This window comes from Trichechus manatus, unplaced genomic scaffold, assembly GCF_000243295.1.
Source record: "Trichechus manatus latirostris isolate Lorelei unplaced genomic scaffold, TriManLat1.0 scaffold00101, whole genome shotgun sequence".
NCBI classification, from domain to species: Eukaryota; Metazoa; Chordata; class Mammalia; order Sirenia; family Trichechidae; genus Trichechus; species Trichechus manatus.
This window is the reverse complement of record NW_004444037.1, coordinates 4040967-4068083: the sequence shown is the minus strand read 5'-3', so window position 1 is coordinate 4068083 and position 27117 is coordinate 4040967. Positions and strand designations below refer to the sequence as shown.

The window sequence follows — 27117 nt, the reverse complement described above, 5'->3', positions numbered from 1 at the left end:
ACCTGTTAGGGATTTTATTCATCACTTTTATGCCTTGTACATTTACCAACATTAAAACTAGAAATTGATAATTACTCGATAAAGTTGTTGACTGTTATTGAAAGCACTCCACCCTCTTTTAGTACTTTGTTTGGCAGTGCAAACCATTTCCCTGATCATGTAGTTTGTTTTGATAATCTTGAAATGAGAAAAATTGTAATCATCCCAATAAGCCAGCATATAGAATATGGTCATAACAGTGTGGGACTGGCAGAAAGAATGTTTTGCTTATAGGTAGAGTTCCTTGGTAGTCACCCAAAAAGTTACTCTTTTTTTTCAGTCTATTAAATTGCAAAAGTTTCCTCTTAGAAACAAAGACTAATACTAATTTCCAATTTTCTCATGACATATGCTTTTTCTACTACCTAGCTGCAATGTTCTGATGATGTAAGACGAATTAAAAAGTGATACACTGGCACATAGTAAGTGCTCAAATACTTGTTGATTTTTGTATGCATAGTGATTTCCTTTTTTCTTCAACGTTTAGCAAGTCCACTCCAGTGATTCAGTGGAATGATTGATTGCTAAACCTGCTACATGTTGTCCACTTTTGAGTCTCACAGATATTGTAAAATTCTCCCATGGGGTCAGTAAATGTAAATTAGGTGTTTTGATGATGTTTTCACTAGAATGTAAGCTCCATGAGGGCATGGATTTTTGCTGTTTGTTGACTGCTACATCCCCAGTGCCTAGAACAGTATCTGGCACATAGTAGATGCTCAGATATTTGTTGTTGATTTTCCTATGCACGCTGTAAAAAGTTGAATGCTATTCATAACGATTGCCTCAGAGCCCTGGGGCCAAGCGTCAGTAGTGCTGGCTTACAGTAAGGTGCTGCTGCAGTGACTTCCTGGCCTTTCTTATTTTTCCATTAATGCTATAGTTTATGTATTTTAAAGATAATAATAATGATCATATTAATAGCTAACTTTATTATGCTCTGTGTTCTGGGTACTGTGCAAACCGCTTCACATCCATCGATCCTTCCTCCCTAGTGGGCCCTAAGTGTCCAGGCACTGCATTTATTATCCCCACTGTGCGCATGAGGCTGAGAGAATAACCAGCAGAGTTAAAAGAGACATACTGGTATCCTTAGAACATTATATTTTACTACTACCATCTTTTAAACTTAAAAAAGCTTTTACAATTTTTATCACACAAGTACATATTCATCTAGAAAAAAATAAACAATATGCTAAACAAATTAGAAGAAAATAAAATCTAATGATTCTACCACTCTGAAAGGAGCACTGTTGGTATTTGGGCTTTGTGGTGCTTTTAGCTATGGTTGATAATTAACTTTAGTTGAAACCATAAATGGCTGATTAAAGCTGTGTGTGTGTGTGTGTGTGTGTGTGTGTATAAGATGGAGTATATGTAGTATATGTACTAGAGAGTGTATATATAAAAAATATAAAGAGTATATATAGTTATAGGTAAATTACTATTATATAAATGGGCTTATGAAAATACCTTTCATTTTTAAGTGCTGTAATATTTTATCAAGTTAGAAAATTTAATTATAATATTAAAATTTGCAGGAATTAGACTTATGCCATAAAGAAAAGGAGAGACTGAGTGAAGAACTCCTTATAAAATCAGATCTTGAAACTGTTGTTTATCAGCTTGAACAAGAAAAGCAAAGACTTTCCAAAAAAGTTGAAAGTTTTGCAGATAAAGGTAAGATATAAAATATTGATAACTGAAAAAGTGATTGTGACTTTCTCCTGATTTATTTTATTCTTAATAGGTGATCTTTCATTCATTCAATAAATATTTTTTGAATGCTTGCTAGATACCAGAAACCATACTAGGTACTGTAGATACAGTAGAAATCTCCCTCAAGGCGCTTACAGTATTCTTTTATATTTTGACTAGTTGCTTCAGGGAATCCTTCTTGAGTAAGTTTCCAATATAAGTATGTTCTTCTTTGAGGCAGACTAATAATAGAATTAGGACTAAGAGGAAGAGCACTCTGAAATAGTGGACCATCTGAAATACAGAATCTTTTCAAAGAAATGCATTTGTATCACGTTAAAGTACACACGCAATTGAAATAGGCTAACTTTCTGCCAGGTACTAGTCCTAAATGACTAGGGTTAAGGAACATGTAAGAATTCATTCCTTCATTTGACAAATGTTTTATGAATTGCCTGTTGTGTGGCAGGCTCTGTTCTAGGTATGGGGTATATAATAGTTAAGAAGATACACAAGGTACCTTCTCTTCTGGAGCCTATGTTCTAGTTAGGGAGACAGAGTAGTAGAACATAAGTGAACAAGTTAATTTTAGATGATAAGAGGTATTAATATGAAGTAAGGGATGTGCTAGAGATTGGCTGATAGAAGGGCTGAAGAAGACACCAGCCATATGAAGATCTAGGGGCAGAATTTTCTAGGTAAGAGAGAATGGCAAGTGCAGAAGCTTGGTGCCTTCAAATTTGATGTGTCTTAGGAAGTGGAAGGAGGCCAGTGTGCTGTTGAGAGATAATCCTAGGCCCTTCACCAGCCATGTGGATACTCCGTTTAACCCCTTTGCCACTCGCTAGCTGTATGATCCTGAGCAAGTTATTTAACTTCTCTGTGCTCCGGTTTCCCTATCTAAGATGGGGATAATGATGACACCTGCCCCAAAAAGATTGTTGTGAAGATTAAGTGAGTTGATATATTTAAGTACATAGGACCATGTATAAAAGTTTGCTGTTTACTTCCTCTCATAGCTATCTATAGCCTATCATTTCAGCATAATCTTTCAGATATCTCAAACCCCCTTGGTTCTCAGTGTTTTGGGTGCATCCGCCTGCCAAAACTCTAGCCAGGGAACAACCAAACCATTTACCTTCTACGTGCTTATATGTGGGCAGCTAAACACTGCTTGAGTATGCAGCAGAGACATTGATCCACTGTAAATGTCCCCAGCCTCAGCAGGACCCTCGATGTTGTGTGGAAATCTCAGTGTTTCTCTTAGTGCTCTATCCCTCACTCTCTGCAGCGAACATTTCAGATGTTTTCGATTGTTACTAAACCTGTGACTCCCACTCTAACCCTCATTCGGGGTGGGTGGTCTTACTTCTGGTTTCCCTGAGAGAATGGAAGCCATCGGGCAGACATCCCTTCAGTTTCTAGTTTCCTGCCCCCAGGATGTAAAGCTTCCCGTCTTCCTTCACTCCTGTTACAGTGGAGGAGTGTCTCTCTTTTAAAAGGCTGTACCGTATCTGTTCTCTGGGTCCTATCCTCTCTCTCTTTAAGAACCTTACATATTATCTCCTTTCCATAATTTTAGTCTTTGTACTGATTTTTTCCCCATTAGCATTCAAACATGCTGACTCTTCTCCCATTTAAAAAAAAAGAACTTTGACCCATTCCCCTCCAGCTACCCTTTCCTCCTCTTTGTAGCTTTAGCATCTTGAATAATCATCATACTTGCTATTTCAGCTTGATCACCCACTACACTTTAGCTCCTCAGTCCACTCCAGTTTGACCTCTCTTCCCACCTTACCACCAGAACTGCTGTTTTTAAGGTCATCAGTCACCTCCATTATGCTACATCAGTGGATGCTTTTCATTCATTAACCTATTTGACCTCTTAGTGTCCAACACAGTTGTCCATTCCTTGGCTTCTTTGATAGTACACTTCCCTAGTTTCCTCTTACCTCTCTGGTTACTTTTTCTCAGGATGAATTTGTCAACTCATCCTCCAGTTTGCATTGCACATTGTTCTTTGTAGCTTTTATCCAACTACAGTTAAAATAATTATTTGTTTGACTATGGCTATATTTTATGTGGAGCCATGGTGGCGCGGTGATTATGAGCTTGGCTGCTAACCAAAAGGTATGCAGTTTGAATCCACCAGCTGCTCCTTGGAAACCCAGTGGAGCAGTTCTCCTGTCCCATAGGGCCACTATGAGTCAGAATCGACTCAACAGCAATGGGTTTGTTTATGTTTTATGCACTTGTATTTTTAGCCAGTGCTTAAGCATATAGTAGATGCTCGATAAGTATCTGCTGAATGAATGTGAAGAGATGGGAATGAATCCGAATGTGTCTTGAAAATGGTGCTTATGCCTCAGAGTTATAATAAGCATCAGTTAAATTAGGTTGAACTGTATGAAATTGCCAATATTTTTGACCCACAAAAGACAGTTTCTATGCTAAAAGCTAATTGTGTTTATTTGGAGAAACATTCAAGTTTGAGCTGTTTATGTGTATGTTGTATTAAATTCCAGCTTACTGTTCAAATTGTGCATGTTATAATTAACTATTTGTAGACAGATTTTCTTTTAGTGCATTTTCAAGGCCCAGAAAGGACCACGTATAACATATTGTTCATTCTGTAGTATTAAGTAGTATCCATTCTTGTGATAAAACAAAAGCAGGGAGACTGACTCATTGGATTTTATTTAAACTTTATAGTTTAATTTTTGATTTTGTTATTTTTCCTTCCCTCTCAATATTAGCCTCTTTGATATATCTAGCCCTTATAGGTGCTTTATGAAACAGCTCATGATTTTTAGTAGTTTGCAGTGTTAAGTTTTAAAGTTATTGACATAATTTCTTTGGCTGATTATATATTATATATGCAACATTCTTTTAAGATTTAACCATTTTAATTTGCAGAAAGAGAACTTACTTTGGAAGTTGAGAGAATGAGGCTAGAACATGGGATAAAACGCCGAGACAGGTCACCTTCTCGTTTAGATACATTTCTGAAAGGCATAGAAGAGGAACGAGATTATTATAAGAAAGAGCTAGAAAGACTCCAACATATGATAAAGCGAAGATCTTGCTCTACAAATTATTTTGCACGTGAAAAAGTTCAAGTTTTAAAAACACCAGAGAAGGTATTATTCCTTTATAAGAGTATCATGTGAACAAACTTTTCTGGCTTATTATTGCATTAAATGTAACTTTAGGCATACTTGCTTTTAAGAACTCTTTCTTAGTTTTGATTTTTGTTTTCTTCGATGACCTGTACTGTAGGAACATTGTATTAATTAGTTAAAATACTTAAGCACAAAGGACAACATTCTGGTTCCTGGAAACTAAGGAAAGATTGAATAGCTGAGACGTGGAAGGAGTGCAGAGGACAGACATCTGGACTTCTGGAAGCTGAAACTGCTGGACATTTCCTCTCTCTCTAGGCTGTATTTCTTTCTGTATCAGCTGCATTTTCTCTCTCAAAGCAGAATGGCCTTGTCCACATGACAGGCAACATGGCTGCATGCAATTCCCAGCCTTGGACCAGTCAGGAAGGCTGATTACATTGTACTAACCAGGGATCTTCCATATTAATCATGCGATGGGAGAAGGGTAGAAATTGGAAGTGGGTGCTGGGTAGGTCATTTCCATTTTTCCATTACAACCACGTTTCCAAGTTGCTGGTCTAAAAATGTTCAGTCAGCTAATTGATATTATTTTATGTATATTATTTAAAATTAACCATGTTTCTTGAGAGATTAAAATCATATGTCTCTATTTTAGGTTATAATTATTTTCAGTTTTATAATTATCATTTAAGTTCTTCAGATTTTTCTTTTTTTTAAACTTTGGAGCTACAGCAGTCATAGAGGCTTATATGACCATAGCAGTATCTACATACTAGGTAAAATTGGAGGGAGTTGGGGGAAAAGTCATTAAAGCTCAAAACATTGGATTTCAGACTTGGCTGAATATAACATTTCCATTATCTTTTCCATGAAGATCCTGTGTCCATTGTCAAACAGGTTTGAATCTTTTTCTTATTAGACTTTTTAACCTTATTGGCTGATGGCTGAATTTTATTTATAATTGTCACTATAAACACCGCTGTGTTATCTATTATAAACAGAATTAGTAGGTGGAAAAATACAGTGTAAGTTAATCTATGTGTTACTGAGTTCTTTTAGAATACATGATACTCAGAACAACAACAAAAATAAAATATGTTATTTTAAAAAATACATATATACTTAGGAAAAGTAAATCACTGAACTGATCATTTTTATTGTGTAGAAGAATCTTCCATAAAATAGTCGATCAGTTTAATCGACTGCCTGTTAGATAACACTGCATAGATAAATTTCTCAAAGGGTTTAATCTAAATATTTGATTCAGTAGTTTCACTATTGAAAGACAAGTAAAGAATATTGGTAAGGTACTGGTAGAATTAGTAAAGTATTTATTTTTCTGAAATTTTATAATGTTACCCAGCACAGAGAAGGAATCCGTTTTCTAAAGCTCAGAAAATCAGTGTGTTCAGAGCATTTTAGAGTACCAGTCACAAATTGTTGGTATGGTAGTGGATAGCAGGTAAGTAGATGAGTAAAAGGAGTGGGATGTAAGACAGTTGTGCTGTGAACTAGAGGGTGCATGCCCTGTTTAAAATTTGTTATTTTAAGCATGTTTAAAAACACTTTGTTGACAAAGACCTCTCTAAAGCTGGAGTTGATATAAGCTGTGAGGTTTCAACACCCGCTTTATGGTAAACTAAGGCACAGTTTATTGGTATTGTAATAACTCAGAAAAATATTGACATTTTTAATATCAGTGATTGTCATCAACCATACACCTGTTGATTCTCTATTGTCTATAGGGAGGCACTGTCTCGTTTTACCTTATCCTCACCATGGTTCCCACTGTGTGTTTTGAGTATAGTGTAATGGAGATTGCTTTGGAGTTGGAGACCTGATCTAAATTGCAACTCCACAAACTGGCCTTATAACCTAACTTCTTAAGAGCGCTGGTTTCCTCATCTGCAAAGTGAAGAAAAGTAACTACAACCTCTTGTGAAAATTAAATGAGATAATTTGCATAAGGGCTGTTGCAGATTGAACTATGTCTCCTGAAAATATGTGGTGGAATTCTAACCCCTGAGGTAGTGGATGTAATCCCATTTGGGAATAAGGGTTTCTTTATTATGTTAATGATGTCAGATAGGGTGTGTCTTAAACCTAATGACTTTTGAGATATAAAAAGAACAGATTAGACACAGAAGCAAGCATAAATGGGAGGAGCGAGGGGAGATGCTATGTGGGGATCTCCAAGGAATTCGAAGAAGACTGCCAGGGCTAGAGAAGCAGAAACAAGGATTTTCCCCGGAGCAAACAGAGAAAGAGCCTTTCCCTAGAGTCAGTGCCTTGAATTTAGACTTTAGCCTCCTGAACTGTGGGAAAATAAATTTCTGTTCTTTAACACCACCCACTTATATTTCTGTTACAACAGTACTAGCAAACTAAGACAAGGGCCCAGCGCAATAGCTAGTGTCCAGTAAATGTTTCATTTCCTTATTATTTGCAATATCCAAGTACATCAGATGTAGGTGGTAACATTAGGTTCTGTTCAACGTATGTATGCTGAGTGACTGCTATGAACGAAGCACTGGAAATACTTCCTGTCCTCCTAGCCTTCAGCCTTGTGCATGTGTGTGTGTGTGTGTGTGTGTGTGCGCGCACGCGCACTGGAGACAGTGTGGTGGGGAAAGGGAGTTATAAACAATTATTATACAGTAACATTAAAAAAATATATCTACATGCAAGATTATTTAGAGAAGAGCTAAGGGTTCCTGCTTAAGAAGGTCGGTCAGTAAATAAATGTTCAGGGAATTCATATGTTATACCAGGTACCATGCTAGGCAGTGAAGATGTAGTGAACAAGACCAAATACGTACTCTGTCCCTTGAAGTGCTTTCATTTTATCAGTGAAGACATACATTAAACATATAATCATGTAAATAACTTTATAATTTCACTTATGATAAGTGTTAATGAAAGACGAATACAGGAAAGATTCAGGATGCTATGAGAGTCTATAGAGGGAAATCTAAATTAGATTGAGTATTCTGGAAGGATTCCTTGAAGACAGTGACATTTAAGCTGAGACCTAGACAGTAATGGAAATAACACTGTCAACTCCTTATTCATTGAGCTCTCCTTTTCTAGAATCTACCAATCACATCTTTCTATAAATGTTTTTTCTTTAGATATGCTAATACTATTGGTTAGGTTACAGATTTTCTTTTATACTTATTTAAACCTTGATTAAGTCCTCAAACCCTGATCTACTTTTGTCCTATAGGACATCTTATCTTGTAAGGCATCCTTTCTAGATAGCTAATCTCATCCATTATGCCTTAATTTTGCTCATTTAACCAAGAAAATAACATATTTCCAAGTGGTGGGTGAGGGCTACTTCACAGATATCTACTATTTACTGAGTTTGCATGGATATGGTAGGTACACAATAGATACCGAATAGCATAGGTCAAGATTCTTTCCACTGTATCAGATTATCCCTACTTGGGACTTCTGCATTTGGTATTTCAGCACTATGATACCAGTAGATCCCAAGTTTACATTTACCATCTTTATTTTCCACAATAACTGTGAAGATACAGGTGCTCTCAAATTATACTGGAATAGTAGGTGTATATTGTTGTTTCAGAAATGTTGGAATTATTTCCTTATTCAGTGAACATCTTTGATGTTATAGAAATATTTACATTTATCTGATTGTAAAATAAACCTCAAATAGTTCTGAAGCTGGGACAATTAGGGCTTGATGTTCCTGGAAAATTTATCTTGGTTTCAGTCACAGAAATACTGTGCTAGGCTGTTATAGTTACTTGCACTAGGTGAGCAGGCACACACGTACCCTCTTGGTCCCTCCCTTGGAGAGGAAAAATAAGCATGGTTCTAAAAAATTAGCATGCATCAGAATCACTTGGAGTTGGTCTGGGATGGGCATCAAATTTTCGTGTCCAACAAGTTCCTAGATGCTGATATGGCTGGTCTGGGAACCGCATTTGAAGTACCACTAGTATAAGCAAACCCAGGAGAACTAATCGTGGAGGAATCTGGTGGGATCTGGTCAAATAGTATCATGGGCAGCTGAGTCCCTTCCTGAGAACTTAAAAGGTCAGGGAACTTGGAAGCCAGGAAACTTGCCCCAGTACTGCCAGTGCTTTTGTCTCCTGCTTTCATTATTGATTAAAAAAAAAAAAGGTGATCATTAACTATCTCAAGGATTCCCTGGGTGATGTATACAGTTAATGCACTTGGCCACTAACCAAAAGGTTGGAGGTTCGAGTCCACCCAGAGTCGCCTCTGAAGAAAGCCTGATGATCTACTTCTGAAAAATCAGCTACCGAAACCCTATGGAGCACAGTTCTGCTCTGACAAACGTGGAATAGCCATAAGTTGGGATGGACTCGACGACCTGGTTTACAGGTTATAACAAACATCCTGGGACAAATCTGTCTTGGAAGAAGTACAGTCAGAATGCTCTTTAGAAGCAAGGATGACGAGACTTTGTCTCACGTACTTTGGACGTGTTATCAGAAGGGATCAGTCCCTGGAGAAGGACATCATGCTTGGTAAAGTAGAGGGTCAGCGAAAGAGAAGAAGACCTTCAGTGAGATGAAGTGACACAGTGGCTCCAGCAATGGGCTCAAACATAGCAATGTTTGTGAGAATGGCACAGGATCAGGCAGTGTTTCATTGTGTTGTACATAGGGTTGCTATGAGTCGAAACTGACTCGATGGCACCCAACAACTGTGACAGCCATGCAGTGGTAATTACAACAATAACTTCTTTTTTCTGATTGTGTTTCAGGGTGATCACAACTCAGAAATTCATCTCATCGCAAGAGAAAGAGATGAACTTCACTGTATGCTAGAAAGATTTGAAAAACATATGGAGGAAATACAGGCCAATGTTAAATTATTGACAGCAGAGAGAGATAAACTAAGTGTCTTATATAACCAAGTAAGACGTTAATTATAACTGAGTCAAAGGTTTATAACTCCAGTTAACTATAATGAAACCAGTATATGTCCTTCAAATTATGCAAATATATGGACTTTATGATATTCCTCTTAATTAGAATTATAAATAGCCATCTGTACTGTCATCCTGCTGCCAAAGCAGAGACTTCTTTTGTTTTTTCATGTTTATTTTTCCTCTTTTCTGAATTACCTATGTGTCAGGTCAGTGAGAGATAGCCTTCTTCTAAAACTATTTGGAGCGGGTCTCTTACTCTGAGCCAGGTTTATCCTTGGGATTCAGACATGTTGGGGACATGTCCAGTAGAACAATGGGTAGAGCTCACGATTTAGATATATTGGATATCAAGAACTTAGCCTTTAGTAAAAAAAATTCTCTAGGAAAGAGGGTATTGATACAGCTTGGCCCAGTTACAAAGCCTCAGTTGTCAGAGGACAAGATGAGTTTGAGCAAAGCATGGTGTCTGTCACCTCAGTCTGTTTCCATCCTTATCTCCCATGAACTCCTACTGCTACTTTGAAAAGGGAAGGACATGCAAGTTAAAGGTCAAATTGAAAGAGATGTTTTCACATTTTGAGCTTTACTTGGGTTCTGTAGTACAAAGTGATCCACTTCTGGGCTTTCTCCACTGTCGGCTTAGATTACTTTCTTGGGTTTGCCTTAGTTAATTACTACTGTCCATCTGCTTTCTAGTTTCCAAAATTTTATGGCTGGCACTTCCCTCAACCTCCCTATCTTTTTGGTTTTATTGTTATTATTTCTTAATTCTTTTACTCTCATTTTGTTGGGATTTAGGAAGAGAACAACAATAGCGTGTGTTCAGTGGGAGCATATTCAAAGTTTTTTTTATTATTTGTTTTTTTAATTCTTAAAGGCTCAGGAAGAATTATCTGCACTAAGACAGGAATCCACCCAAACCACAGTCTCCCCAAATATTGTTAGTCTTATGGAACAAGAAAAAGAACGAGCATTATCTGACTTAAGAAGAATTATGGTAGAAAAGGAAGCTTTAAGAGAAAAGTTAAATGTAAGTATTTTTAATATTCATAAGGAGCCCTGGTGGCACAGCGATTAAAGCACTTGGCTGCTAACTGAAAGGTCAGTGGTTTAAACCCACCAACCATTCCACGGGTTTGAAATTAGGAATAAAAACACTTATGCGTTATAAGGGTAGTCTTATGACTACCGTTATAATTTATTCCAACTTGTTAAAGAAAAGGGAGATCCTTATATACATTTTCCCATGAAGTTGCTATTTAGAATATGCAACTGTATCAGTGTTGGCAAACTATGGCACATGGGCCAAATTAGCCTGCTGCCTGTTTTTGTATTGCCATGAACTAGGGATGTTTTTTACATTTTTAAATGATTGAAAAACATACTAAATGAATAATACTTCATGACGCGTGGTATTAAATACATATTTCGTTTTCCATAAATAAAGTGTTATTGGAACACCACACTCATTGGTTTACCTATTGTCTATGCCTTATTTTGTGCTATAGTGGCAGAGTTGAGTAGTTGCAACAGAGATTGTATGGCTCACAAAGCCTAAAATATTTATTATCTGGCTCTTTACAGAAAAAATTTGCCAACCCCTGAACTCACTCAGTAGGAAGTTCCTTATGTGTAGGGACTTTATGTAAAGCTTTATTGAGATATAATTTACATACCATAAAATTCATCCTTTTAAAGTATACAATTCAGTGGTTTCTAGTGTATTCACAGAGTTTTGCAACCATCACCACTACCTGATTCCAGAACATCTCCACCTCAGAAAGAAACCCCGTATCAGTTAGCATTTCCCCCAAGCCTCTCAGCCCTAAGCAACCACTTATCTACTTTCTGTCTCTATAGATTTACCTGTTCTGGATATTTTACATAAGTGTATTCATACAATATGTAAGCTTTTGTATCTGCTTCTCTCACTTAGTATAATGTTTTCAAGGTTCATCCATGTTCCATTTTATTGCCGAATAATATTCTAATGAATGGATATAACAATATTTTATTTAGCCATTCATCAGTTGATGGATATTTAGGTTATTCCACTGTTTGGCTATTATGAGTAATGCTGTTATGAACATTTGTGTACAAGTTTTTGTGTGGATGTATGTTTTCATTTCTCATGGTTACATACCCAGGAATAGAATTAGTGATTCATATGGTAACTCTGTGTATAACCTTTTGAAGTATGCCAGACTGTTTTCCAAAGCAGCGGCATTTTACGTTCCCATCAGCAACGTATTAGGGTTCCTGTTTCTCCACATCCTCACCAACGCTTATCTTCTTTATTCTAGTCATCTAGTGGCCTCGCTACGAGTCCCTTATCAGATACATGATTTTCAAGTATTTTCCCGCATTCTGTGTGTTATCTTTTCACTTTATTGATGTGTCCTCTGAAGCACAGAGGTTTTTAGTTTTGATGGTGTCAAATCTAGGGGCAATATTTTGTAATTTCTTTTGTAATTTCCAAAAAAATAATTATGTTTAATGCATGTAAAGCACTTAACTGTGCTTAGCACATTATAAATTCCCAGTGAATATTAACTGTTATTATTATGGCATTTACAGCTTACGTTCAATAAATATTATTGAATTAATGCTTTGAAATTAGTAGCTAAAATTAGGAATAAAGACACTTAAGCATTATGAGGGTAGTCTTTATGACAAATTTCAGTTAAAATTTTAGGCTAACAGTCCAGTTTAAGAATGCTTTTAATTGAGATCTTTTGTAATGGTGTTCAGTATAGCAGCTTTTAGTATAAGCTACTGACTCAGCCTTTTCCATATCTGTTGAAATGACCAAGGAATGTAAAAATAGGGTAGAAAAATGAAATGGTACTGAGAACTAGGAAAAAGTAACATTCATATTACCAGATGCCTTCTGGGTTGTAGGAGGCAGGATTTATCCGTTTGGAATAGATCTTTTACTTAAACACTAAACTAAACATCTTCATCCGTAAGCCTACTCCAGTGTTGACTATTATTCCACTATCACCTGTTTGCCAAATCCAGGTGTCATCACTGACTCGTGCTCCCTGAAGCCTCATATCCCTCAGTTAATCACCAAGTCTTATTGATGCTATCTCTTAAATAATACTTAATATTTATTAAACCTTTCCCATTTGGGAGGCTGTTTCAAGTGATTTTTACGTGGGCTATCATTAAATCTTCACAATACCCTTTTCAGATAGATACTGTCTACCAGTGCGGTCTCTGAGTTTCAGTGAAGTTAACTAGGTCACCCAGCTGTGAAGTTGCAAGGAGTCTGGCTCCTGAGCTCACATGCACCACTCTTCTTGAATCTGTTTGCTTTTCTCCATTCCCTTGCCACCATCCTGTTCAGGCCATTATTGTCTCTCACCTGCGTTACTGTATTAGTGGCTTCTGTACTTCTAGTCTTATCCCTCTCAAATGTATTTTTCATACTAAAGTCAGTAATCTTTCAAAAATATAATTCTGATCATGTCACTTCCTACTTAAAATCTATTACTTGTTTTAAAAGACCTCAATGATTGGCCTTCTTTGAAAGGATGATTGTCTGCTTTGAAAGGAACAAAGATGAGGGTAGAAAGACACAGGAAACAGAATATTACAGGGCCATGCAAGAGATTGGAGTTCCAAGAATGGGCTGGTCAACGGTATAAACACAAGGGCTTTTGTTCTGGTTATATAACCTTATCCAAATTCTTGCTGCTGCTAATCTAGAGTTAGCAATACAATGTAGTGCCTCTTTTCCCCAAACTCATCTCCCCCCTGCCACACCGTCACTCACCCCAAGGCTCTAGGCTTAGTGGATGTTTTCTTCCCTCCAACCTTCTACACAGACTATTGACTACCTGAAAAATTCCTTCCCTCCCTCCAGTCCACTTGTCTGACTAATTCCTGTTTTTCTTTTAGATACAGGTTAAACATTATTTCTTCAGACAGGAAATGAACACTAGACTCTAGAGTTCCTTTCTATATATTGACACAAAGTTCCTTTTTCTTACAGAATATCCATAGGATTTATTGTAATTTCTTGTTTAAGATTTGTCTTTTCTACTAGGCTTTGTTATTGTTAGGTACCGCCAGTTTTTGACTCATAGTGACCCTATGTGACAGAGTAGAACTGTGCCATAGGATTTTCTAGGCTGTAATCTTTATGGGAGCAGATTCACCAGGTCTTTGTCCCACAGAGCCTCTGGGTAGGTTCAAAGTGCCAACCTTTTGGATGGCAACTGAACAGGCGAGCGCTTAACCATTGTACCATCAGGGCTCCTACTAGGCTATAGTATCCATGAAGTCAGGGACTTGTATTCATTTTACTCATTACTGTATCACTAACACCTTGCTTGGCACTTGGTATATAGTATAAAAATTTATTTTGGTCGAATGATTGAATAAATGAATAAATACTTATAACAAGTGATCCTTTCAACCAAGTGTGTAATGTAAACATCAGATGTCTTTAAAAAGTCATCTCTATTATATGGATTTTGGGGGGAAATATTTATTTTCACTGAATAACATGGATGGAAGTATGAATCCACACTGGAAGACCTCTCAGTGGTCACCACGTTGTATTGCTAATCCTAGATTTAGCAACAGCAAAAGTTTGGATTAAGGTAATGTGATCAGAAAAATAATCCTTGTGTTTACACTGTTAGCCTATTCTTGGAACTCTGGTCTCTTGCATGGCCGTAGCATTCTGTTTCCTGTGTCTTTCTAACATCATCTTTCCTCCTCTGCACCCTGTCCCTCTTACATTTCCTGTCATGAGGGCATACTCCGGAGCTTCATACATAACCTGCTGTTTTTTGCCTTTATAGTTGTGCTAATGGACTGATCTAAATAAATTTTTATGAATGACCGCATAGCAGTCTGTGTTTTCTGCTACAATCACACATGGAGTTAGAGTGTATAAATGATAAGAGCCTATTGTGCTGTTTTTTAACCAAAATTTTTTTTTGTAAATAATGGTTTTCTTTCTAAAATATTTCTATGTGATTATAAAAAGATAAATAGAATAAAATAGTGCTAAAATTTGCATCCTTTATTTTGATAATTTTGTTTTATTATCTGATATAAATGAACATTTTCTATAAAAATCTCTTTCAGACCCTCCAGGAGAAGAATCTTTTGGGCAAATCAGAATTAGAACAAACTATTGAACATTTGACATGTGTTAATCATCAGGTAATTAATCAAACTGGATTTGGAGTATATTTTGTTGTTTGAATGACTTTCAATTATAGTTTTAATATACTGCATGTGTTTTTACAAATAATATGCTTAGGGAAGGTGTATAACAGTCTTTAGGAGTGTGTGCTGTGTAGACTGACTACTTGGGTTCAAATCCCATCTCTGCCACCTGTTACCTATAGGGAAATTACTTAAACTTTCTTTCCCTCAGTTTATTTATAAAATAGGGATAATTCTAGTAGGGCTACTGTGAAGATTAAATTAATTAATACATATAAAGGACTTAGAAGAGTGCCTGGCGTGTTGTAAGCACTCAGTAGACGTTAGCTATTATTATTGTTCTTGCTGTTGTTAAAAAAAAAAGACATAGAGTAAAAAAGTGAAAGTCCACTTTCATTCCTCATTGCTTTTCCTAGAGATGGCATTTTAAACAATTTGGTATGTGTTCTGCCAGTACTTTTTAATGCATTTATTTAACATACACATTCACATTCTACACATATAGAAACAGAAATTGGGTCATGCCATAGGTATCACTTTTTTTCCACAGTATATTGTGGACTTCATTTCATCTCAGTACATAAAGCTCTGTCTTAGTCTTTTTAAAGGCTGCATATTTGCTGTGTCTCAGTTTGGGTGCCCCTGAAAGCAGAGCCTGAGCAGGATGTGGGTGCAAGTAGCTTGTTTGGCAGGTGATCCCACAAATCAGAAGTGAAGGAGCTGGGTGAGACAGGAAAGAAGCAGCCAAAAAAGGATATTTTATTGACCTGATTGCTGCTGTGGGCCACTGAGTCTCCATTCCTCTGGGAACCCTCTGAAGAAATGTGTAATGTGTACCTCAGAATAAAGGGTGGGTGGCTAGGGCATTTATCCACCTACTCCTGTTTCTCATGATGAAGGATTATTATAGAAGTGTTAACTCCCCCTAATTCCTGGCTGACTGACTTTGGACTCAGTGTGAGAGCTTCTTCTTTGGAAAAAGCCCTGAGGCAGAAAAGCAGACAGAATCAACAGTTCGTTGAGGTGGGATTTGGTCAGCATGCATGGGGCAAAGGAGATGTGACTTTGTACATACATATCATCTGCTATGGGTTGTTTTAAGTTTTTTTTGCTATTGTGAACAACATTGCAATGAAAAGCCGCGTGTGTGTGTGTGTGTGATCCTTACTGACATGTATGATGCTTAACTGGGATTTTGGTCAAGTAAAGAAGAAAAAGTTGTTGAAATAATCGTGGCAAAATTTGATAATTGTTGAATCTGGGCATGTCTAAACGAAGGTTTATTGACCAATTCTCAGTGTTTTAGAAAAATTTAAAGTATCAATGTTTTGAAAGTCACTAGTTGACTTTAACGATACATTTGACAGAAGGAAAAATTATTTTTGCTTTTATTTTTGAAAGATACTTTTTCTGGGTATAGAATTCTGGGTTAACATTTTTTCCCTTTCAAAATGTTAAAGATTTTGCTCCACTGTCTTCTGCCTTGCATTATTTCCAGCAAGAAGTCTGCTGCCATTTTTCTCTTTGTTCCTCTTATGTATTTTTTTTCTCTTAACTGCTTTTAACTGTTTTTCTTTTTACTGCTTGTAATGTGCCTGGGTGTTGTTTTCTTTCTATTTCTTATACTTGGAATTCATTGAGCATCTTGGATCTGTAGGTTTATAATTTTCATCAAATTTAGAACCATTTCAGCCACTATATCTTCAAATATTTTTACTGTTTTCTTTCTCCCCACCGTTTAGGACTCAAATTACACGTCAGGCTTCTTGAAGTAGTCCCACAGCTCGTTAATGTTCTATTGAGTGTTTTTGTTTTCCAGTCTTCTCTCATTCTGTTCCATTTTTGCTAGTTTCTGTTACTGGGACTTCAAGTTTACTAATATTTTCTTCTGTAATGCCTAATCTACTGTTAATTCCATCCAGTAAATTTTTTATTTTAAACATCGTAGATTTAATCTCTAGAAGTTGGATTTCAGTCTTCTTTTTTTTTTTTTAATCCTTGATGTCTCTACATCATCAGTATTTCACGGGTTTTTTGAACATAGGGAATACAGTTATAATAACTTATCTGTCTGCTCATTCTGTCATCTGTGTCATTTCTTAATTGATTGATATTTCTCCTTATTATGGGCCATATTATTTTTGCTTCTTTGCATGCCTAGTAATTTTAGATTGGATACTAGACATTATGATTTTTACCTTCTTACCTACTGGATATTTTGTATTCTTTTTTATTGGAGCTTTGTTCTGGGATGCAGTTAAGTCATATGGAAGTAGTTTGATGCTTTCCAGTTTTGCTTTTAAGCTTTGTTAGGTGGGACCAGAGTAGCACTTAGTCATCTTATCCTGCCACTGAGACAGAATCCTTTTGAGTACGCTACATTTTGCTCCATGAATTATGAGGACTTCCACTGGCTGATGGGAGTAGGAACTGTCTATAGCCTTCAGTAGTTTCTTTGCAGAGCTCTACCCAGCCAAAGATTAACAGGGTACCCTCTTCTGATCTCTTAAGCTATAATTAAAAATCTTCCCACAAAGAAGATACTAGGCCCAGATTTGCAGTAGATTCTACCAACACTGAAAGGGCGTATTCCACTCTTACAGCAAACTGTTCCAGATTTTTAAAAAAAAAAAAAAAATGGAGGGAGGGAATACTTTTCAGCTTACTTTATGAGGGCAATATAATTTTAATAAAGCAGTAGACAAAGGTAACAGGAGAGAGTGCAGGCCAATTAACTTCATGGTATATAAATGATGCCAAACAACATATAGCAAACCAAACTAAATTCAGCAATACGTAAAGAAGATAAAACACTGCAATCAAGTTATCCAAGAATACAAGTTTGATTTCACCTCAGAAATATACCACATTTGCGTTTAAAATGAGAAGCATATTAAAAAAAAAAACAAAAATAAAAACCATTGCCATCAAGTCAATTCCAACTCATAGCGACTCTATAGGACAGAGTAGAACTGCCCCATAGGGTTTCCAAGGTGTAGCTGGTGGATTCGAACCACCAACCTTTTGGTTAGCAGCCTGAGCTCTTAACCACTGAACCACCAGGGCTCTGAAAAGCGTATGCTCCCCTCAGTAAATGGAGAAAAAGCATTCTTATATCAACATTCAGTCATGACTTAAAAAATAGGTTGTTGTTAGGTGCCATCGAGTTGATTCTGACTCATAGCGACCCCATGTGACAGAGTGGAAGTGTCCCATGGGTTTTTCTTAGCTGTAATCTTTACAGAAGCAGATCTCTAGGTCTTTCTCCCACAGCCCACTGGGTGGCTTCAAACCACCAACCTTTTTGTTAGTGGCTGAGCACTTAGCACTTAACCATTACACCATCAGGGCACCTTTTAAAAAAGATACTCTTAGCAAATTAGGAAATGTAAGGAACTTCTTAACCTGATAAACCCTGGAACAAACATTGTACTTAAAGATAAAGCGTTGAAAGCATTCCCTTTAAAATTAGGAGCAAGACAAAGGTACCAGTTATCAGCACTTTTATTCAGTATTGCATAGAAGATCATAGCCAATGTAGTGAGAGGGGAGAAATTGTATGGATTAGAAAGGAAGAAACTACGTAACACACAGTATTTTTATCCAATGGAAAATTTAAAAGTCAACAAATTATTAGAATTAACTAGAGTATTTACCAGGGCTGCTTGATGTAAAATTAGCATACAGCAGCCAATTTTATTTCTATATGCTAGTGCTGTGCTGTGCGATAAAAATATGTGAGCCACATACAAAATTTTAAATTTTTTAGTAGCTACATTTAAAAAGTAAAAAGAAACAAGATTTAAACCCAAAGTACTATTGTTTCAACATCTAATCAATATAAAAAATTAAGATTATTTTATATTCTTTTTTTTTACACTAAGTCTTTGGTGTGTATTTTATACTGCGGCACATCTCAGTTTGTACTCGCCACAGCTCAGATGTTTAGTAGCCACACGTGACTATGGTTAAAGTATGGGACAGGATGGCTATGTACAGTCAACAAACATTTTGAAAGGATACCATTTTTTTAAAAAGATAATATTTTAATAGTGATAGATAATACAGACACCTATGAATAATTTTCAGGACCTTTAGAAAAAACATTTTATAACCTTATTGAAAAACATTAAAGAAGACCTACATAAATGGAGAGGTATATTATAAAAAAAGGAAAGAGACAACATATTTATAAAAAGAATGTAAATTCTCCCTAAATTGGTGTACAGAGTTGATGCAGTTCCAGCTGAAATCCCAAGAAGGTGGTATGGGTATGTGCACTCATGTGCATGTGTGTATGTGCATGTATATGAACTTGACAGTAGGTTCTAAAATTTATATAGAAGTAACCAGGAATCAAAAAGAAGTTTTAAAAAAGAAAATGGTAAGGGACTTGCTCTACCAGACATGAAAACTTTAGAGTTAGAGTGATTAAGACAGTGTGGTATTGCATAGCGATTAAGAGAGATTGATTGAACTCAACAGACAGCTTAGCAACACAAATGTATGGAAACTTGACATATAAAACTACTCAGATCAATGTGGCAAGGAAGGATTCAGTAATTGTTTCTGGAACAACTGGCTGTCCATGTGAAAGAAAATGAAATTGGATTCTACTTCACATATACCATACTCAAAAACCAAGGTTATTTGAAGCCTTGAATGTCCAAGATAAAACTTTAAATTTTAAAAACAAAGTACAGGATAAAATCTTTTGACCTTGGAGAGATAGTAATAGTAGCAATCATTTATGTAGCATTTCTGATGTGTCCGGTACTTTTCTCAACATTTATATACATATTATTTTAATTCTCACAACAACCATATGAAGTAAATACTGTTATTATCCTCATTTTATAGATAAGGAAACTGAGGAAGAGAGGGGGAAACTTGCCCAATATTACACAGCTAGTAGGTGTTCCAGATTCTGTGCTCTTAATCACTGCTCGAGACCCAAAAATGTTTTTCCTAAAGGAAAACATAGGTAAATAAGACAACATTGACAAGAATATCTTTGTTTATCAAACAGCCATAAAGAAATTGAAAAGACAAGCTATTAATTGTGAGAATAACTTGATACACATTTAACCCGAATTAAAATCAACAGAAGACATAGATACTTCATGGAGGAAGAAATTACAAATGGCTAATAAACATAAAAAAAAATTCTACCTCAGTGATAAGGAAATCCAAATTAAAACCACACAGTAAAATGCCATTTTACATCCATCAGATCATCAGAAGTTAACAGGTTAGAAAAAGTATTAGTAAGAATGTGTAGTTCCTGGGAGTGTAAATTGGTACTTCTTTGGAGAATAATTTGGCATTATCTAGCAAAGGCATATCCTATTAGCCAACAATTCCATTTCTAGTTATATATCCTAGCAAGGGTTAGCAGACTGTGGCCTCTGGGCCAAATCCAGCCTTCATCCTATTTTTTTACATAAAAAATGTATTGGAACACAACCATACTCTTGTTTAGATCCTGCCTATGGTTGCTTTTGTCTTACAACACAGTAGTAGTAACAGACCACAGACCCACAAAGCCTAAAATATTTACTCTCTGGCCCTTCACAGAAAAAGATTGCCAACCCCTACCCTAAACAAACATGTGGCCATGCATACCTAGTGACATGCGCAAGAACAGTTATAGCAACAGTTTGTAATAGCAAAAAAAAAAAGAAAGTCTAGATGTCATTTGTGAGGAAAATGGATAAATGGTGGTAATTCGTACAATGGAGTATTATACAGCAGCAAAAAATGAATGAAAGAAAGCTACAAACATCACATGTACCAAAAAACCAAAAACCAAACCTATTACTATCAAGTCGATTCCAACTCATAGCGACCCTATAGGACAGAGTAGAACTACCCCATAGGGTTTCCAGGGAGCAGCTGGTGGGTTCAGAGTGCCTACCTTTTGGTTAGCAGCCCAGCTCTTAACCACTGTTGTACCGGAAAAGCAAGTCACGGAAAAAAACATGCAGTATGGCTGCATTTACGTAAAGTTCAAAAACATACAAAATTAAACAGTAGGTTGTTTAGAGATTCATACAAATGTGGTATGCTAAAGAAAAGCAAGGAATGAGAAATGCAAGATTCAAGGTAGTGGGTACTGTGGGCAGAGATTGGGGAAAAGGAATGAAGTGTGCTCACAACTAGTTTTAAAGATTTAGGTATATTTTTGTAGGGTAGATGATGGATATATACGTATTCATTTTTACATTTTTTATCCTATACATGTACTCTTATCTGTACAAGATATACCTAAGGGAATTCTGACAGATTTTTAATGCAAAAAAGTTCCTTTCCCACCTTCCTTGTCCTCAAAACTGCCATCCTCAACTCTCAAGCTCTTTCTTCTGGTGCTTACCTTCCTGTTTCTAAACAATGTGTATATACTGCTTAGTCTTACTTTACTGATTCAGATAAGCATTATTTTGTGACTTTCCTTGACAGGAGATGATGATAGCTTAGCATTCCACCTTCTTTCCTTCCCCATTACCTCAACACAATTTTATTCATATTTTGCTTACTTCAGTAGTTTATGTTATCTTGACCTCTAGCTTTTCACTGCTCAGCCAAGTGTTACAGCAGTCCCTTGCCTTTTTTTCTTGTAGAGTTTCTTTTTCCTGGAGTTAATAATTGCTTTTTTTTTTTTTAACCTTTTTTCCATTAAACTTATGCTAAGTTTTGCCAAATGCTTCAACATCTCTGCTGCATGCTATCAGTAGTATTTTTTTGAATACTCAAACATACCAGTTTTGTTTTTTTCCTTGAAGACTCCCTTCCTGAGCTTTCAATCTTCCTACTCTGTTGTGGACTTAATGTCTCTCAGTAGCTGATGTCCTAAGAGTTTCCCTTTCCCCTTCTCCTGTGTTGAATCCCATGCTTTTCTCTTTCTTGGTTTGTTCCTTCATTCTGGGAGAATTTTTTTTAGCACTCCACATGTCTGGAAGTATCTTTATTCAAGTTTCATACTGGTTTAGGATTTGCCTGGGTATATAGAAATCTAGATTGGAAAATTATTTTCACCAAAAATTTTGAATACTGTCCTCCATTGTCTTATAACTTTCTTTGAGATGTGTTATACCATTCTATTTCGTATACCTTTGTTATTTCTTTGTTAGTTTGTTCCCCTATATTCCTATTTTCTCTTTCTAGAACTTTTACTAGTTGGTTTTAGGCCTCCTGAAGAGATCATCTAAAGTCCTTATCCTTTATCCCTTACTTTCTATCTCTTTGTCATTTTCTCTTTTTGAGAGATTTCTTCTCTTAATCCTTTTTTTTTTGTTATATTTCTAAGAGTATTTTCCAGAAAGAGATAGGAAATACCTGAGCTCTAAGGGTCCCAACATACAAACTTTCAGCCAGTCTCCCTATTTGACTCTGCTCTGACCCCTACCCTCTACTTTGTACCTCCAAATGTTGAGCCTCTTCTGGGTAAGTAAGTTGGCTGCTTATGGGTATTCCATACAGTAGTCAATTTAGATTAGTGGTTCTCAACTGGAGTCAGTTCTGTGCAGTGGTTAAGCACTCGGCTGCTAACCAAAAGGTTAGCACCAGCCACTCTACAGGAGAAAGATGTGGCAGTCTGCTTCTGTAAAGATTATAGTCTTGGAAACTCTATGGGGCACTTCTGCCATGTCCTATAGGGTCGCTAATGATCGGAATTGACTCGATAGCAATGGGTTTGGATTTTTTTAGGGGACATTTGGCGCTATCTGGAGACAGTTTTGGTTGTCAGTCTAAGGCGCAAGTAAAAGAATTATCTGACCCGAAATGTCATTAGTTCCTCAGTTGAGAGACTGCTGTAGATTGTAATTTTTTCCACTCTGAGTCACTGTTCTGCCTGTTCTTTGTCTTCCACAAGTTAGTGAAGTCACTTGACTACTCTTGTTTTACTTGTTCTCTGTCCTTTATTCCTTTACTGCCATTTTAGTGGTGTTTTCAGAGGGAGAGGAGATAAAATATATCAGTACACAGTGTTTTGACTAAAAGCCTTATTATTTATTATTAGTATTTCTTGGTTTTGAGTTTTACTTATAGGTTATTATTCTGTCTAGAATTCATTTTTGTATATGAAATAAAGTAGAAATTTAGCTACTTTTTTGTCCTTCAATAAGTGACATTTGTCCTTACTCTATTTTTTAAGGGCTTATCCTTTTCCCACATCCCTATAATGCTACCTTTTCTAAGTTAACATCTGTACAGAGTGTTTTTATACTCCACTCAGTTTTGTGTATTTGTCCATTTCTATGTGAAATCTATACTGTTTTAATTACAGTAGCTTTCTAGTTTGTTTTTATATCTTATGAGGCAAGTTTATTTGCATTCTTTTCTCCCCAAATATTTCCTCTTTTCCTTTTTCCTGAATGAAGTTTAGAATCAGTTTATGAAAGTGAAGCCACTCCTTTTTAAAAAGAAGAAAAAAAATTCTTAGGATTTTTATTGGAATCGTATTGAATTTACAATTATTTGGTGGAAGATTTGGCATATTTACAATCTTGTGTTCCCACAGTGGTGTGTCTTCACATTAAGTCAGATTATCTCTTATGCTCTTCAGGAAAACTTTAGTTTCTTTGTATAGGTCTTACCAATTTTATGTTTGGGTTGCAGTCTTTTCTGCTCTGTTCTTTTCATCAATTCAATCCTATCTACTTATTTTTTCAAAATTTTTGTTCTGCTAATGGCTTCCTTACCTATTTTCATTGCTTCTACGAATATATTTTTTCTTCTTCTTTTTTAAAAATATTTTATAGTGTTTTAGGTGAAAGTTTATACATCAAATTAGGTTCCCATTGAACAATTTTTATAATTGTTCCATGACATTGGTGACAGTTTTCACAATGTGTCAGCATTCTCATTATTTCCATTCTGCTTGTTCTGTTTACATTGATTAGCTTCCCTTCCCCTCCTTACCTTTTGGGTAAATGTTGACCATTTGGTCTCATATAGTTGAGTGTTTAAAGGACACAGTACTAACGCATGATATTGTTTATTTTATAAGCCAATCTGTTTTTTGACTAAAAGGTGATCTACACGAGTGGCTTCGGTGGCAAATTCAAAGGGTATCTTAGGGCAATAGTATCGGGTGTTCCTCTAGTCTCTGTTATCGGTCCAGTAGGTCTGACCTTTTTTAAGAATTTGAGTTTCGTTCTACATTTTTCTCCCATTCTATCCAGGACCTTCTGTTGTGTCCCTGATCAGAACGGTGAATAATGGTAGCCAGGCACCATCTAGTTCTGGTCTCAGGTTAGAAGAGGCTGTATATATTCTTCTGTATTTTTCCTTTTATTTAAATCATATTGAAGGGGGAGATATAAATGTGTATGCCCATTCTGACACCTTGACCCTAAAGTGTATCACAGCTTTTAAAATATTTTTTAAAAATGTCTAATTTATTTAGTTTTTTCCAGAAAATATGTTTTAAAGAGTTTCTAAAGAAAAAAGATATATACCTATTATTTTTTTTTAATTTAAATTATAGCTTGAAAATGAAAAATGTGAATTAAAGTCTAAAGTGTTAATAATGAGCGAAACAGTAGAATCATTAGAGAACAAATTAAAACTCCAAGCTCAGAAACTTACCCATGTTGCTGGTGACTCATCTCATCAGAAAACAGAGATGAACTCACTTAGGTAAGTTTATTGAAAGTTTTGTTATTTCACTTCTGGGAATGTGTTGGTTGTTATGTAAGGTTCATAAGCCAATCATTTTGGATTGGGTCTTTTGAGTAGCGCTTCCTAAAGTTGGCCTTGTAGCAGAATCACCTGGGGAGCTTTTGAAAAGTATGGATTTAGGGGCTGATCTCTGGAGGTTCTGATTCATTAAGTGAACCTGAGTAGGTTTTAAGTATCTATATTTTTTTAAGCATTCATAGATTAATGTGATTGCAGACAAGTTTTTATAGCTACCTCCTTTAAAAATCTCCCTTAACAAAACATTTAGATCTTTCGTACTTCATGGTGTAGGTTTGCTGAAAATCACAGAATTTTTTGCTACCTATGTCATTTTCCTTCTCTTACATCGTTCATTGAATTGTAAAATCAGCATATCCATCTCCTTTTTTTTTTTTTTACTTTTCTAACTTAACAGACATTCCCTATCCCTTTACCTTTGTCTCTATGTGAACTCCAGAGATATTTTTATACTATTCTCTGCTGCTTCCCTTTTATCTTGGTTTCTTCCTTTTCCTTTGTTGTTTAAAAGGGTATTTCTGTTTAGTATTTTAGTGTAGATGCTTTTGCTTTCTTATATTCCCAGATGACTCTTTAAATAATTTGAAGAACAGAAGACTGTTGGAGTGATGGTTTTGTCTTAGGGAGGGCATACAGAACAACTTAACTATGAAGAAACCTTTTGATTGGATGCTACAAGTGGATGTACTCTTTTTCTTCTCGTGTTGGTCAGACAGAATTTACTTTTGTTTTAGATACAAGATAACCAAGAATTATTGTTTATTAATTAATTAATCAACAAATATTTATGGAGTCATTACATTACTCTGTCAGAAGGCTGTATGCTCCTTGTGACACTAGAATTATAAAGATGAATAAGATATACTCTTTTCCTTCAAGGAAGTCATGTTCAATTGTGATGTGTAAACTGTTACATCATAATGTACTGTGGTAAATGCTCTTTCATAGAAATGGAGACAGCCACAAGACAGAGGAACTAACAGCCTGGTAGTTAGGGAGGTATCACCGTGGAGGTAATGTTTAAGCTGGATTTCCAATGATGTTCAGGAAATCCTCAAATGAAGAAGGTTGGTAACTCCATTTTAGGGAGAGAGCCATATACAGGCTTCTAAAGGGTCTGATGTGTCTGAAGAATGGTAAGGTCAGTATGAGAAAATAGGCTATATCCACAGGTTTGAGTCAAATTATGAAAAACTTTATATGATAAGCAAGAATATCTGAATTTTACCTTAGAAACATAGAGAGCAAACAGAAAATTTTTAACCTTTTAGAATGCTAACTCTGGTGGAAATGTGGAAAATGGGTTTGGAGTCTTAATGAGACTAATGGCAAACAGTGGAGACTGGGGATCAGGACTAAAACAGTGGCAATGAACTTGGAGAACAGAGGCCAGATTTAGGAGACATGTTTTACATCAAATTAAAAGGATTGGATGGCTAATTATATGGGGATGAGAGAGAGATACAGTAATGCATAACTTTTACCGTAGGAGATTGGATCTTTGGTTAGCCATTAATTAGCTTAGAATACAGAAGATTGAAGGAAACAAAAAGCCAATGAAGTTAGGTTTTTCTCTGGACTGGGTAGCTGCAATTAGTAAAAAGATACTGAAGGTCAGAAGAAAGGGATTACTCTGAAGAATCAGAGAAACTGTCCCTAACTACACACTTTATAAGAATCAGTCAGTAAGACTGCATCTGTGAAACTAAATCAGTCACAAAGCTGTAACAATTTGAGATCAGAAAGAATTGTAATGATGATTTTAAAATGATTGACAAATTAAAAACTGATTTAGTGAACAGTAGATGAGCTATTGCAGGAAGCTGAATTAGTGAAGAGAAAACAACAAATTCACCCAAAACTGAGAATTAAAAAGAAGCAATAATGAGGAAAAAAAGACACAGATCTAATATACTGAACTAAGAATCTCACAAATAAGTAGTAAATTAAACAGAGCAGAAGTGAGACTCACAGGAATAATTAGGAAAGAAAAGGCGGGAGACCATAATTCGCAGGGCTCCCTGATTCTCAAAGAAACGTGATGAAATAAGAACAACAGTTGGGTATGTCTGGTGACGTTTTCTTGTGTGGTGAAAATATACATGACAAAACATTTTCTATTTCAGTATTTTTTGCATGCAGAATTCAGTAACATTAATTATATCGATCATGTCTGGTGATATTCCATCTCAAGGATTTGAAAATTTTATCACTATCTAGATTAGAAGGGGAACCAAAACAGTTATCTATAAAGGAAGAGAAGACAACCAGGTGTATGTCAGTAGTCTCCAGTGCAGTACTAAATGCTAAAAGACAGTGCAGTCATTTCTGCCCAGTTCTGAAGGGAAAAAAGACTGTAACCCAAGAATTCTGCACAGTATGATGAATCTGTGAAGCATCTCACAACATGGATGAATCTGGAGGGCATTATGC

General features: G+C 36.0%; 1 protein-coding gene across 1 annotated transcript in view; it reads left to right on the top strand.

Annotated features, from left to right (window-relative positions):
- Window positions 1-27117, top strand: part of CEP135 (centrosomal protein 135) — a 117468-nt gene that overhangs the window by 55917 nt on the left and 34434 nt on the right. Inside the window, 6 exon segments of the mRNA XM_012557419.2 lie at window positions 1581-1719; window positions 4654-4877; window positions 9625-9777; window positions 10670-10822; window positions 14899-14976; window positions 24473-24624. Of these exon segments, the coding sequence (XP_012412873.1) occupies window positions 1581-1719; window positions 4654-4877; window positions 9625-9777; window positions 10670-10822; window positions 14899-14976; window positions 24473-24624 (899 nt within the window).